Genomic DNA, 14,329 nt, shown 5'->3' on the forward strand with positions numbered 1-14,329 from the left:
TCATCCTTCATCCTTCGTACTGGCAGATGGAGAGCATGCAATCGATGGTACGCTCGCTGATCGCCTACGACCGGCCATCGGTGCTGATTCTGTTTGGTTCGCTAGCGGGAAGCGATGGCCTCGCCGCTCGACATTTGAAGACTACTCCCGATGACCCTGCGATTCACGTCTCTGAATTATGCCTTATCTCGTGCTACTGTCTTGAATAATCCATGCGTTTGTATCCTTCTATCGGGAGTCCGTGGTGATGCGTTGGTCTGTGATCCGCCCTGCTCCGAGTCCTCCTAGACTCGATATCATGTTCGTCCGAGTCCAAATTGTACTACGCTGTGCAGTGGTCTGACGCTTCATGACAGATTATGAAATGCATGTGGAGCGGTTAGACATAGTAACCTAACACATTAAGGGACACAATGACACCTCGCGCCCTCCATACGAGCAAGTGACCTGGCGCAACGCGTCAGAGCAGGTGTGTCACAGCCTAGAGTCGATCACAACTGGGTAATGTCAATATGTGCCAGTCTGCGCTGCCGTGGCCCATCGAGGATTCACATAGCTGAGTCGCATACTTTTGTACTGAATACTAATAGGAGACATAGCCATTGTGACTGCCCGGCATCATCCGAACAGCGTTTGCGTCAGATGCTATCTCGATCGGGCGCTTCGGCTGTAAGCAGTACTGACCTCCTGTTTCTTCACAGTTCACTCTCTTCACACTCGAGTGCACGAACTCCCCCTTTCCTCGCCCGCCTCGCCATATCTTCAGCAACGCGTCTTCCGCCACCTCCGCGCTCAACAACACCTCGGCTATCCCCATGGCCTCCCAATACCATCCCTCGGAGTGGGAGGCGGCCGCTTACTACCACGGTGTCTCTGTCGACCCTCCTGAGCTCCTCTACCGCTCAAATTACCTCGACAATCCCTTCCCCCGTCCCACGGGCCGGTTTCAGCACCGCCCTATCAAGACCGTCCACGGAGTCTTCAACACGCCGCTCAACCCCGTCTGGCACGCTGTTGCCCCCAGGATCCGGGACATCTTGAAAGTGCGACAGATCCGTTACTCTGCCATTCACGCAGCTCGTTTCGTAACCCACGGCGAGGACGGGCAGGAGAGTCTCAGTCCAGTGGTCATCTGGATCGCGACTCATCCCAACAGCACCACCGCCGAGGACGCGCACCTCGCTTCCCCAGACATTCTCTCTCTTCTCGAGGCCAACGGAGTGCACGGCGCCGTGGTGGAGTGGTTCGAGGGAGCCGTGGAGAGACTGTCCGGTCCGGCCCTTCTGCGCGTCACCTCGGGCGTCGACCCCACACACTACGTCCGTCGGTTCCTGACGGCCGGGCTCGGTATGCCCATTGCTACCGCGGAGAGGGAGGTTGACGATGCGCAGGGGAGCGTCGCATTCTTCTTCCACGAGAACAAGGACAGGCACGGCAGGGATAGCGCCAGGGTCCTCGCCGTGAGCAACTGCCATGTCCTTCGCAAGAACACTACCGTCCCGTACCAGTTCGAGGGCGCTGGCGCACCTCCCCAGCACGTTCGACTTGCCGGCTCCCGTTGCTTCCAGCGTGGCCTCAAGAAGATCGACACCGCCATCGACGAACACAGAGACAATGCCAACATGCTGGCTCAAAACATTGTGGACGATACGGACGCGGCCCAGCGGGTGCGGTTGGCAGAGAAGGACACCGCCGCTCTTGAGGATTTCAAAGAGGACGTAAACGCTCAGTGGGGCGATATCACGCGTCGAAACATCGGCCACGTTGATTGGGCTCCCGAGATCTCCGTCGACGTTGGCGGTAGCGGCTACACCAACTTGAAGGACATTGGCACATTCGAGGTCGATCCGGAGAGGTTCAGGGCCCAGTTCAGGGGCAATGTAGTCGACCTAGGTGCGTCTTCCCTTATTTTTCTTGCAATCACCTCATCTGATGAGAGAATTCTTCGGAGCCAAGTATAGTAGGTAGCAACTCAACGCCAAGTTCTACCCTCAGATTAACGGTAGGACCGCGTTCGAGTTCCCCTTCGATCGCCAGCTCAGGATCGACGGCTGGCTCACGCGCGAGCTGGCTAATCCTGACACTTCCGACAGCAACAATGAGGCCTGCATCGTCGTCATGAAAGATGGTAACACCAGCGATCTTACGGTGGGACGCTTCGCCGGCCTCGAGGCCTACACTTGTGACGAGCTCGGTGTCGAGTCCGTGGAACTCGCTGTTTACAATTACGGCAAGCAGTCCGGGGACTTCTCCGCCCAGGTGCAGACAAGTTTGCGCCCCCGATGATGAACACTGGTCGCCTCCATCCAGTAGAGACACCGCTGCACCCGGGTATGTATGAGATTCCTGGGCGACTCCGGCTCGCTCATCTTCGACGGCAAGGGCAAGATGGTTGGGATACTCCATTCTGGGCTGGCGACTCGGAAAGGCGAAAGTCACCACGTCACCTACGCAACCCCTGCGTGGTGGGCCATCGAGCAGCTCAAAGCCCAGTATCCGCACGCCGAGTTCAGCCGCGATCGCTTCTAAACGCGAGCAAGATCGTCGCCTCCTTTGCCTTCCACTACGCCCTTCCCTTTGTTTCCGTAGGCAGCTGACCCGCTCGACAGCACCCATGATATGCTGCAGGGACACCTCATCATGCATGGAAGTCATTATCTTGGTTCGCTTTCGGAGTGAAGGTGCAAGGCTTGGTTTGTACGGGGTCCTGTTGTCCCTACTCAGCTGTCACGTCGCTGACTTGCCGCACAAACTTCGATGACAGTCGAGTCAGCACTGTTCATGACTACACGAAAAGACAAATGTGTCACCGATTGTATTCTTCTTCGTCGTACAACGTAATAAATCTGCCGTCTGACATTCCGACGTACATCTGAGTCGTCGGCAACAACATGGTAACTATTGGCTTCAAGAGCGCGTTTCAATCGGTTTCGAACAATACAACAACATACAGTGAGTCCTTTACACTATACACACCTTCATGGATGACATCACTTTAGGTAGCAGATCGTGGCGTGAAGCAACTTTGATCAACGCAGTGTTGGCCCGCGTTTCGTAATCCGTTGTGCGTCAAAAGCCTGAGGTAACCTCACGGAAGCGTTGACGTTTGCAAGGCAATGTACAGCCGACGCGAGAAATTCGCTGCTTCCCCCTTTCTCACCCGGGCACGGAGCTCACACGGGGAGCCGCCTGAGGCCTGAGGACTCGCCTGAAACAGATCGAGTTCATATCCGTCTTTTGTAGGTCGCCTCGCATGGCCGTCCCATGACGAGTCCTTCACTGTCGCGTAGGACTTTGCGTCGCTCGTATGTGGCAGCCATTGAATTGCTGTCTCGTGGACAGAACACGATGGAGGAACCCGCCTTCCGCGGTCTATGAACGCCGCTAATCTGTCGGACATACGATGAAACTAGTGTGGAAGGCTCGGAAGGGTCCCGCTTAGTGAATTTCTGACTACCTCCGCTCCCTCTCGGTGACAGGTCCTTCGAAAACCTCTGCCTGCGACCTCGCATACGCGTTGTCCGTTTCAGGATGAACTGATATAAAAGCCGTTGATAACATAGACCTGGGTCAGTACAACCGTCGACTCCAGAATCAGTCTAGATGAAGCTCGCAATAAGGTAATGTCTGATACTCGAGCAATACCAATACTAACACTTCATCGATATAGTTCCATGGCCCTGCTCTTCGCCGCGGCGAACGCGCTGAATATCTCAACACCCACTGCTCCGTGGAGCGTTGGAGAGAGCGTGACCGAGACCTGGGTCAGCGCGCCCGGAGACCCAGCCTCGTTCTACCTGCGGCTCTACGGATCCACTGAGACCGTGCTGGTTGCTGCGGACGTACCAACGCACCTCGGACAGATCACCTTCGCTGTCCCTGATGTACCGAAGGGGTATGCTTTCGCACTTCGTAGTTGTACTGAATGTGCTGACAATTACCACGTTAATTATTTAACAGGGAATGGTCCATTTACGCAGTGAGCGAAGAGTCAGTAAGCCATGGTTGCGTACCGTAATGCAGTTGCTGATGCGCCGTTGGTTCACAAGCATCAAACAGGTTTACGCTACAAGCGGCCGCTTCGTCATTGACTAGTGTACTCTCCCATGTGATCGTCGAGCAGGCGTGTTGCGTGGTTGGGTGGTTACAAGGCCGCATCTGCACATTGTAGAGCTCAATCGCTATGGTGTCGTTGATCGCTGAATTCATGCACTCCTTGGTTTCGTTGAGGGCAGACATTGGTAGTCGTCTGCAGTCTCGAATAGTCTGGATGTTGAAGACAGCGTCTGCTTCGAAACATGCAGCGACGAGACTCACTCAAATTTTACTGTCCCGAATTAACCGTCTACTTCAAGTTAACAGGTATGACCAAAGGGATTGGAACCTCATCACACCGTGCGTGGTTCAATGAGTCATATAACTATCTATTGAGGCCTGGACGCAAGCAGGGAATGCTATTTGAAAGATACTTGTCGAGAACGGCGAGCTATACCCTCTTTCCAATCGCGGGCGCCGAGGCCCTAGTACAACTGCGTGAAACCGTGCATAGTCGGACCTTCGCACGTTCGTGGGTTACAAGGTGCTGTGGTTCGTCTATTAGGCTGCGATCCGTTCCACTCGATGAACCAATAGCTCTACGCCTACGTGTTGACCAAGACAAGTGAACAGAGGCGACGACTCATGGTACCAATTCCCACTGGTCGGCACCCTCTGGGAAATTCCCAGAGGGTGCCGACTCATTGCATCATAGCATTCATGAGTGGACATCGCATCGTCGACTGTCTGTCAAAAACACGCTAATATTCCAGCGTCGTTTTGTGGCGATGCGACTCACTCAGGCCAATAGAGGTGCGAATCTGTCACGGAGAGGAAGTCCGTCGTGTCCTGCATTCATCTAACGTACGTGATCTTAAGCTCGGTCTCATGCGGCCCCTACGGCTATTTACAGACGGCTACTAGAACTGCAGTGTCGTGGCACAGGCTGTCGGTACGGCCCCATAGGGCAAAGTTCCCCGTCTATGCGCGCTCATTCGGATGGTCCCACTCCTAGCTGCTTTCGGCGAACTACCCCGAATACGCGGAGTTCATTCGAAGTGTATATAAACCGTGCACTTGGGGTGTGAACATGGGGTGTGAACATTGAACGCCCGGCAAGAACTACACGCACACTTCAGTGGCCACCTCTTCCATCGTAAACAATGTTGAAGCTGGCTCTGAGGTACGTGGCAGCGTCACTGTGGTGATCAGCAGGCATTTGAATACTCATACTCAGCAACTATGTAGCTCGTTGGTTCTGCTCTTTTCCACCGCCAATGCTCTCCAACTCCATAATCTGACTTATCGGTATTATCAAGGAGAGACGCTCACTGAGAACTGGCAAAGCCAGTCCGGAGATCCTGCCAGTTTCTCCTTGCTGCTCCAATCCACAGCGCGACAAGCCCCGCCGGAAACCTTTGCGCTCGTTGCCGATGTCTCAACCGCCGAGGGATCGGTGTCGTTCACTGTACCCGATGTCAGCGATGGGTAAGTCTTCAATTCATTGCGCTAGTCAAAGCATTACTTGACGATACTGGCATGGAAGACTTTACGTCTTGAACGCAGTGAATGTGACGTTAGTGCCTTCATCTTCACCCTGTTGGGGTGCATTATTAATTGCTATGACAGCAACGATAACGACATATACTCTCAAACCGCGTCGTTCTATGTTTCGTAGATCAAGGGAAACGAGGGGCCGATCACGTAGGCTCGAGTGAAGACTGTTCAGTGCTTGGATATTGCTTCGGCGTATAGTAATCATTCATGGTTGTTCTCTGCGCAATTTTGTCAGTCAAGCCGCTTTGGGAGTTTTACAAACCTCAGCTTCAATGGATGAACTCCAGCATGAGTCAATGATATCAGGGCCTCTCGGCCGGTTGAGTACATATTTGCTTCTCGTCCTTTGCTCCGAGTCGCCGCCTTGCCACTGCCTGAGCAGCAGCCGGCCCGGGGCCGCAATGTCCTCGATACTTCCGCATATCTGTGAAATAAACACCATTATCTCGAAGACATATAGTCCAGTTGTTCCTCTTTGCATCTGGATTGAGACCTTCGACTTACTATGTGAGACAGTTGAAACAACTCGGTCCTGAACTGGTGTACGTACGTTCTAGACGGCTTACCGAATGTGGTACATTGCGGTGGCGCCGACTCGGACCCATCCCGAGCCACAGTGGCGACCAGGCTTTATTCGCTCCCTCCACAGTAGTGATCACCTCTCTCGGTTCTAAGGGTTGTTTGGTCATCATTGCATGGACTGCATATCCGGATAGTACCTTGGTTAGTGAGCTCATATTCGTATGGGAGTTTTGGGCTTGACACCGTTCATTCAGAAGACCTGGTGAGCCGTAAAACTTGCATAGGTACATGACGTCGCACTCACTGGCCGCAGCCCTGAAGTTATCAAGACCCTTCCTCATCGGTTGCGAGATTTGTGTGGGAAGACTGTGGTTATGTGAGTGCCCTTCGATCGTACCCTCGTGCCAGAACTCACCCGGGTGCAGCGATGGCACGCTCATTACCCAACGTCTGCATTTCTCGCCCATGCCTCATCGCCATCGGCATGTGCTGGGCTGGTATCGCATCATGAAGGAGCTCATGGAGTGCGACGTGCGTGCTATCTGCGTCTTTGATGGGAAGGAGCGCAGTCTAGCGAAGGAGTTGGAGGTGTGTCTATAATACATGCGTGTCGATATGTCCCTGACTTATTGATAAGATGGAACGAAGACGGCACGTCCGCAGGCTCACTTCAGCTCGTGGCGCTCTTGAGCTCGAACGTCTGGAGCGGTTGCGGAAGCTCGCTGGCCTGCTGCAGATGCTGCGAACGCTGGGCAGTTCAGCGCAAGAGCAGATCGCAGGCACTCTACGGGAATTAACGAGACATCCTGACGCCGTACCCTCCCATCCACCCTCGATACCGTCGTGGCTCCCTGCCGTCGAACCTTGGAGGACAGTCAAGGAACCAGAATTGCCGAAGCATATTATCCGAAACTTCATAACGCCCTACGAAGCATTTGGACAGCTCGACAGTTCTGACGTCTCCGAGGTGCTCAAGCGAGATACTGCTGCCACGTTCGTCAGCCAGTGCGCTTCGGGCGCCGATAGAGGTATCTTGTCATCGGCCAACGAAGATGCGCTCGAAGTCCGCTCAGCAGACGACGTCCTACAGGCAGCTGCGATTGATCAGGAAGAGGTGGACGAAGAAGACTTTGTGGAGGAGGAAGAGGCAGAGGAAGAAGAGGCATGTGGGGAGCACGACCTGGACGGCGACGGTTTCGACGCAGAGCACGATGTGGACCTGGACGGTGTCATTGACAAACCTGAAGGTATCCTCTCGGAAGGACGATTCATTCAAGGGCTATATATCGACACCGAGACCCCCAAAAGCTCGAGTTTGCACGGCGACTTCAAGGAACTATCGTCCACTCATGGAGCAGACGAGGTACACCGTGAAGCCGCTACGGAGGCTTTCCGCCTTGAAGCCAACTACAATATACCTCTTCCTGATCCGAAGGACATCCCGTTGGCGTTGGCTTCACTGTACTTCCAGTTTCGCCAAAGCCTTCCGAAATTAGCTGCATTGCCCGCGACTGCCCCGGCTGCGACGGCGGGCGAGGTAATCTCGGAGCAAGAGAAGGCTGCCCTTCACGACGAAGCTTTGACAGTTCACGCGATGTCGAAGCGACAAAACGAACTCACAACGGAAGAGGGCGAGTTATGGGATCATCTATCAGAGACTCGACCGACCGAGCGGATTACGGGCGGCGCTGAATGTCGACTTGCTGCACTAGCGGAGAAGAGCAATGTCATCTCTCAGTCGTATGAGCGACGGACACATCCGCCTACGACAGAGACGTATGAGGAGAGCAAAGAGATCCTCCGTGCCATGGGAGTACCATGCATTGAATCAACGGGGCCATTCGAAGCAGAGGCGCTTGCTTCCTCGCTGGTCTTGCATGGACATGCAGACTATGTTGCAAGCGAAGACACCGTACAGCACCTTCACCCTTGCTCTATTGAATGAAGACTGACTATCTTCGTTCATAGGACGTCCTCGTCTACGAGGCTCCTCTCATACGAAACATTGCCAATCGGAACGGGCCTTTATACGTGATATCGGGCACAGATGTACGTTCAACACTGCAGCTGGACCGTGCTGGCTTCATCGATTTCGCGCTGCTTCTTGGGACCGACTTTTCCCAGCGGATCAAGAACGTTGGTCCCGCCCGCGCTCTTCGTTTCATCCGCGCGCACGGCTCCATCGAGCGCATGCTGGAATGCGAGCCGCGATACACACCGAGGGTAGACCCCACCACATATCTCGCTCAAGTCAGCCTCGCGCGGACAGTGTTCCAGACATTACCGCCGACACCAGACGCGGAGCTGCTGCAGCCCAAGGAGTATGACGAGGAGGAAGTGATGCGAGTGTTGGGCAACTATGGACTCCACCGCGAGGCGATGCAAGAATTCGATCATACCTCTGCACTGTCTGGCAATTTCTTCAGCGATAATCCTCAGGCAGCATGACTCATTTTGGTGCACACTACGTTACGCCTGCAATGCTTACAATTAGACTTAATTCATAGCACACACCAATGGACAGTACTTACCAGGTACTTACGGACGAGCAGCACTATCACGAACCCTCAATTCCTGTACCGATAGACATCGTATCACCCATTTTTTGAATCGACGGCCGTGTCTGTTCTGTGGAGGTTTGCAGGAGTCACAGCGAGTTGTACCATGTCTCATTCAGCTTGGTTCATATAGAACGTTACATAACGTGCTGGTGCGTCGACCGTTCAAAGTCAGCGCGCACCCGCGATGAGACTACTTTTGTACTCTGGGCTCGCTGAACTCCCCCAAGCTTATGCGATGGTATTCACCATTATTCCTTTGTCCAGTCTAGATGCTGAGCTGAACACTGAACAGAACGGTCGGAGACGGTCGGTCGCCCTGAAAGTGGATGATGATTGCCACATTTGGAAAGACTGGGCAGGCCACGTGGCGCTACTGCACCGTATACGCTGTAACTTGCGCGCACAGCAAACACCACGTCGCCGCCGTCGCCAGCGGCCTTCTCTGGCATACTCTTTACTCTAGATCTTTTACAATCGCTCTCTTGCCCACCATGTCTGTTATGCTCACAAAATTCGAGTCAAAGAGCAATAGAGTGAAAGGTTTGCGACCATCTCCTCGCAGCTGGCGAGCACGCTGAAACTAAGTCAGTACGAGGCCTGGCGTTCCATCCGACTCAGCCTCTCCTCGCAGCGTCTTTGCATAATGGGAGCGTGCAACTGTGGAACTACCGGATGGGTGTGTTGGTGGACAGGTTTGAGGAACACGAAGGTGCGCGTCTCTTGTACTACTTGCCCTGGCTGTGTGTTCACGAGCTATGAAGGCCCGGTTCGCGGTGTACACATCCATCCGAGCCGTGCGTTGCTGGTGACTGGAGGAGACGATTACAAAATCAAAGTTTGGGGTACGTTCTAGTCGCGTCTCCGTGTATGCGCTTCCTGACAGGCTGCAGACATTCGGCCTCAGAACCGTCGCTGCCTCTTCACGCTTCACGGTCACCTGGATTATGTTCGCACTGTGCAGTTCCACCATGAGATGCCTTGGATCGTGGGTAGCTGTTTTTTGTTGTTGGCGTTTCGCTGAAATCTCTCCTAGATTTCAGCTTCGGACGATCAAACTATCCGTATCTGGAATAGCACGTCGCGCAACTGTATTGCCATCCTTACTGGACATTCACACTATGTTATGTCCGCGCAGTTCCATCCGAAGGAGGATTTGGTCGTCTCCGCGTCGCAAGACCAGACTGTGCGTGTCTGGGACATCTCAGGTCTAAGGAAGAGCACCCCGAACTCGGCACCAGGCGGCACTTTCGATACTTTCGACACCTTCTCGACCGTCAAGTACGTACTTGAAGGCCATGACCGCGGTGTTAACTACGCGACGTTCCACCCTACCCTCCCTCTCATCGTTTCTGCTGCGGACGACCGGCAAATCAAGATCTGGCGTATGAGCGACACGAAGGCCTGGGAGGTCGACGCATGCAGGGGACACTTCAACAATGTGTCGACAGCGCTGTTCCATCCCAAGCATGAGCTCATTGTGTCATGCGGCGAAGACAAGACCGTACGGGTGTGGGACCTAACGAAACGATCTGCCGTGCAGACATTCCGACGGGAGAATGACCGCTTCTGGACCCTTGCTGCCCATCCCGAGTTGAACCTATTCGCAGCGGGTGCGTTTCTTTTGGTTTTGCGTCCGTCCTGTACTGACGTAGTCGTAGGCCACGACAATGGCTTGATCGTCTTCAAGCTTGAGCGTGAGCGACCGGCCTTCGCTGTGCATGGCGACTCTGTCTTCTACGTGCGGGACAAGTATGTGCGCTCGTACGACATCAACACCGGTTCGGATCTCGGTCTGCTCAGCGTCCGCAAGTTCGGGAGCCCGTACGTCCCCCCGCGAACGCTGAGCTATAACCCTGCGGAGCGTGCCGTCGTGTTGACGATTTCGTCGGACAATGGCCTGTTCGAGCTCACGGCCCTGCCGAAGGATGCCGTCGGGGAGGTGAAGGACTCGTCTACAGACGGCAAGCGTGGAAGTGGCCATGCCGCCATCTTCGTCGCCAGGAATAGATTCGCGGTCTTGAACAAGACCACCCAGGTTTGTCTCGCCTTGACTCAGCTTCAAAACATGGTAATTCATCGATACATTCTATAGTTGATTGAAGTGCGCGACCTGCAAAATTCTATTGTCAAGTCTATCAAGCCGCCGGTCCAGACGAACGAGATCTTCTATGGCGGAACTGCGAGCCTCATTCTCAGCTCGGCGACGTCGGTGCTACTTTATGATATCCAACAGCAGAAGAAGCTCGCGGAGATCACTACTCCGCCGGTCAAGTATGTTGTGTGGAGCCCGGACGGTACATTGGTCGCCCTTCTCAGCAAGCACAGTACGCATCTATTACATTTCACTCTGATAATTCGTTGACGAGCATTTCATAGCGATCACCATCGCGAACAAGAATTTCTCGCAGCATACCCTCATTCACGAAACGATTCGGATCAAGTCTGGTGCTTGGGATGACTCCGGCGTGTTCATATACTCGACGTTGAACCACATCAAGTACTGTCTTGCACAGGGGTGCGTAAGCCTGCTTTATGTCACGACGGTCGCCCTCATTTGACCGTACTGCAGGGACCACGGCGTCATCTGCACGCTTGATAACCCTGTTTACTTGACGCGCGTCAAGGGAAAGACCGTCCACTGCCTAGACCGATCTGCACGCCCCAGGACCATCACCATCGACCCGACTGAATACCGCTTCAAACTGGCACTGTTGCGAAACAATCATGAGGAGATGTTGCATGTTATCCGCACGTCGAATCTATTGGGTCAGAGTATCATCGCGTACCTGCAACAAAGGGTTTCCCTGAGGTATGCCCGCATCGTTACTGTAGTGCATTAGCGATCTGACCACGAATCGTAGATTGCATTACATTTCGTCCAAGACAAGAACACGCGATTCGACCTTGCGATTGAGTGCGGGAACATTGAAGTCGCTTCGGAGATGGCCCGCGCACTTGATCGACCAGAATGTTGGGAGCGATTGGCGCAGCAAGCTCTGAAACAGGGTAATCATAAGGTATCTGATTTCCGTTCTATTGTATGATGCATGGATTCTGACATACGCCTTGTAGATCGTCGAGAAGGCCTTCCAGCAAACGAAGAATTTCGACCGCCTGTCCTTCTTATACCTCGCTACGGGAAGCGCCGACAAACTGCTCAAGATGCAGAAGATCGCTGATTCGAGGGGTGATCCTATGTCTCGATTCCACAACGCGCTGTATTCGGGCGACATTTTGGGACGCATCGCTGTGCTGCGAGACGTCGGCCTTCGTGCGTCCTCCTGTCAGTCTTTGAACCACACGGCTAATGTCTCGACAGATCCTCTTGCTTATCTCACGGCGAAGACAAACGGGTTCGACGACATCGCTCTGCAGATCCTCGAGGCTGCTGGCCTCACTGAAGCGGACGTTGATGACATCCCGGCGTTCGGTCCCTCTACATTGCGACCCCCGCCAGTGGTCACTCCAATTGAACACCTGACCTGGCCCTCGGTCTTGACCGGTGACAGCTTCTGGGACCGTGCACTCGCTAATGGTCATCTGGAAGACGGTGCGCCGGCACCATACATGAACGGTCACGACACGACAGGTGCTACCGCGTCTTCGGCTCTTGATGAATGGGCCAAGGAAGAGGAGGAAGAGGAGGAGGCCGAAGTGGAGGAAGATGCGTGGGACCTCGCCCCCGATGCTGACGAGCTTGAGCCAGAAGAAGAGGAGGAGGAGGAACTTCCAGAGGAGGAGGTTGAGCTTGGAGCAGGCGCCGCACCTGGTATCAGCGAGACGGAACTTTGGACGCGCAACTCGCCGTTCGCTGGTGATCACATTGCGGCCGGTTCGTTTGACACGGCTATGCAGGTGGGTGCCACTAGTGGATCCGTGTGTTCACAGCGCTGACGATATTTCTGACAGTTACTGAGTAGACAGTTCGGTGTGGTCAACTTCGTGCACCTCAAGCCGCTCTTCCTCTCCACCTATCGCTCAGCGCACGTCTATCTTTCGCCTCTCGCATCATTGCCTCCCTTGCAGCTGCATTTGAGGCGCAACCCGCAAGAATCGTCTTCGAGCAGAGTGCTGCCTGTCGCTGTCAAAACGCTCGCCGCGTTACGCGCAGAAATTACCGAGGGGTGCCGACTACTTTCTGGTGCAAAACTGCCGGAAGCGCAGGACGCTTTCCGCTCTGTACTACGCGAGCTTCTGCTCGTACCGATCGCCTCCGACGAAGACGCTAAACTCGTGCGTACTATGATTGCAGCTGCATATACACGAATGCTGATGATTTTCTTAGTGGCGGGACATGGTCACCATGTCCAAGGAGTACCTCCTGGGTGTGAGCTTGGAAGTGGAGCGCAGACGAGTCACCAAGGACGAGCCAGACAACGTTCGGCGAAGCCTGGAGCTCGCGGCGTACTTCACGCACTGTAAGCTCGCGCCACCACATCTGCAGATCGCGCTGCGCAGTGCCATTGGCGTCTTCGCGAAAGCGAACAACCACGTCACCGCAGCAAGGTTCGCCCGACGACTGTTGGAGCTCAACCCTGATCCCAAAATTGTAGCGCAGGTATGCTGAACTTTCTTCTTCTTTTGGTCTGTGTTGACGTGGTCGTCTGCAAGGCTCGCCAACGGATTGCGGCTGGTGACCGTAACCCGCGTGACGCCGTGGAGATATCCTACGACGAATTCACTGAATTCGAGATCTGCGCCGCAAGCTACACGCCCATCTACAAGGGCTCGTCGTCTGTGCGGTGTCCGTATACCAACGCCGCATACCTTCCTGCGTTCAGCGGCAAACTCGACCCTCTCACCGGGCTCACGGAAATTGGCGCCGCGTCTTCCGGACTACCTCCTCCTCGGTCATAGTGGCACCCACCTGCATTCGTACGCGTATCTTGACTTCGCACCACACTTGGACCAGTACAGCTGAATAAAGAGTATATCTTAGTAAGGGCGGGTGCGCTCGACCGTGTCTCAATGTACAGGAAGGTCCGTCCTCTAATATTATGTTCTGTGGTCCATCAACTGTCCAGCATTCAAGACCACTTTCGATGAGTGATGCTTCCGCACATACTTGACTAGCATTACTGGGATCATAACAGCCACGCTGTACTGTTCCACACTATTCCAGGTCCTATCGAGGAATCCGTCATAAGGAACACAGGCTTCGCGGGTGGCCGACGCGTCCTAGATATATCTAATTCGCAAGCCAGACAGGTAAATCGCACGGGGCTGTGATGACAGTCTCAGGGCAGTGAGTATCCGGATTGTGGTTCCAACGCTCAGGTAGTAGGGCTGTCTACTGTGCAGTACTGTGGTACGTACTACAGTTGTACTCGGTACGCTGGAACCAGGTGTTATCCTGTGGGAAATAGCCTGGGAAACCTATGCTGCTATCCAGCTACAGTCCTGCGGCAATCCACTTACTTATGAGTATGGAGGACACCGTTGAGCTGCTGATGTCATTCTGACCAATCGCTGCACACGGCGGTAATACGATGATTCGAGGCCGTGACTGCCTCGTGTGTAACGGCTGTCCTATTCAATGAATGGCGATGAAAAGGGGAGTACACATAGTCTGCTCTGTCCCGGTACCCGTGTCTCAAGCCCTACGACGTAGCTCACAGTGCACTACTCGAAACTATCACAGCTTACGACATGGG

The 14,329-nt window shown here is 54.2% G+C and overlaps 6 protein-coding genes across 6 annotated transcripts; all 6 read left to right on the forward strand.

Moving 5' to 3' along the window:
- Window positions 1–815: 815 nt before the first annotated feature.
- On the forward strand, window positions 816–2,529 carry B0H18DRAFT_935321 (uncharacterized protein; the record flags this gene model as incomplete). Its single annotated transcript, XM_048041788.1, is given in 4 exon segments — window positions 816–1,897; window positions 1,940–1,955; window positions 1,969–2,259; window positions 2,314–2,529. 4 exon segments carry the CDS (start codon window positions 816–818, stop codon window positions 2,527–2,529), a joined length of 1,605 nt encoding a protein of 534 aa, XP_047891436.1.
- A 1,145-nt stretch (window positions 2,530–3,674) lies between these two features.
- On the forward strand, window positions 3,675–4,095 carry B0H18DRAFT_1120904 (uncharacterized protein; the record flags this gene model as incomplete). The annotated part of the gene is made up of 3 exons (XM_048034229.1): window positions 3,675–3,895; window positions 3,961–3,990; window positions 4,050–4,095. 3 exons carry the CDS (start codon window positions 3,675–3,677, stop codon window positions 4,093–4,095), a joined length of 297 nt encoding a protein of 98 aa, XP_047891437.1.
- Window positions 4,096–4,876: 781 nt separating this feature from the next.
- B0H18DRAFT_1018036 (uncharacterized protein) lies at window positions 4,877–6,125 on the forward strand. Its single transcript, XM_048029341.1, has 4 exons — window positions 4,877–5,218; window positions 5,284–5,523; window positions 5,582–5,611; window positions 5,665–6,125. The coding sequence occupies exons 1-4, from the start codon at window positions 5,199–5,201 to the stop codon at window positions 5,711–5,713; spliced, it is 339 nt and encodes a 112-aa protein (XP_047891438.1). The 5' UTR covers window positions 4,877–5,198; the 3' UTR covers window positions 5,714–6,125.
- Window positions 6,126–6,219: 94 nt separating this feature from the next.
- B0H18DRAFT_1018042 (PIN domain-like protein) lies at window positions 6,220–8,866 on the forward strand. Its single transcript, XM_048029342.1, has 5 exons — window positions 6,220–6,376; window positions 6,428–6,490; window positions 6,540–6,702; window positions 6,752–8,026; window positions 8,083–8,866. Exons 1-5 carry the CDS (start codon window positions 6,336–6,338, stop codon window positions 8,560–8,562), a joined length of 2,022 nt encoding a protein of 673 aa, XP_047891439.1. The 5' UTR covers window positions 6,220–6,335; the 3' UTR covers window positions 8,563–8,866.
- A 300-nt stretch (window positions 8,867–9,166) lies between these two features.
- On the forward strand, window positions 9,167–10,176 carry B0H18DRAFT_848929 (WD40-repeat-containing domain protein; the record flags this gene model as incomplete). Its single annotated transcript, XM_048039582.1, has 3 exons — window positions 9,167–9,215; window positions 9,437–9,521; window positions 9,750–10,176. Coding segments are annotated over 3 exons (561 nt in total), but the record flags the coding sequence as incomplete, so codon positions are not given.
- Window positions 10,177–12,228: 2,052 nt separating this feature from the next.
- On the forward strand, window positions 12,229–13,932 carry B0H18DRAFT_1018045 (Coatomer, alpha subunit). The gene is made up of 4 exons (XM_048029343.1): window positions 12,229–12,530; window positions 12,585–12,908; window positions 12,961–13,233; window positions 13,287–13,932. Exons 1-4 carry the CDS (start codon window positions 12,243–12,245, stop codon window positions 13,530–13,532), a joined length of 1,131 nt encoding a protein of 376 aa, XP_047891441.1. The 5' UTR covers window positions 12,229–12,242; the 3' UTR covers window positions 13,533–13,932.
- Window positions 13,933–14,329: the final 397 nt, after the last annotated feature.

Source organism: Fomitopsis serialis, assembly GCF_022376445.1.
Source record: "Fomitopsis serialis strain Sig1Antser10 chromosome Unknown B0H18scaffold_53, whole genome shotgun sequence".
In the NCBI taxonomy this organism is placed as follows: domain Eukaryota; kingdom Fungi; phylum Basidiomycota; class Agaricomycetes; order Polyporales; family Fomitopsidaceae; genus Fomitopsis; species Fomitopsis serialis.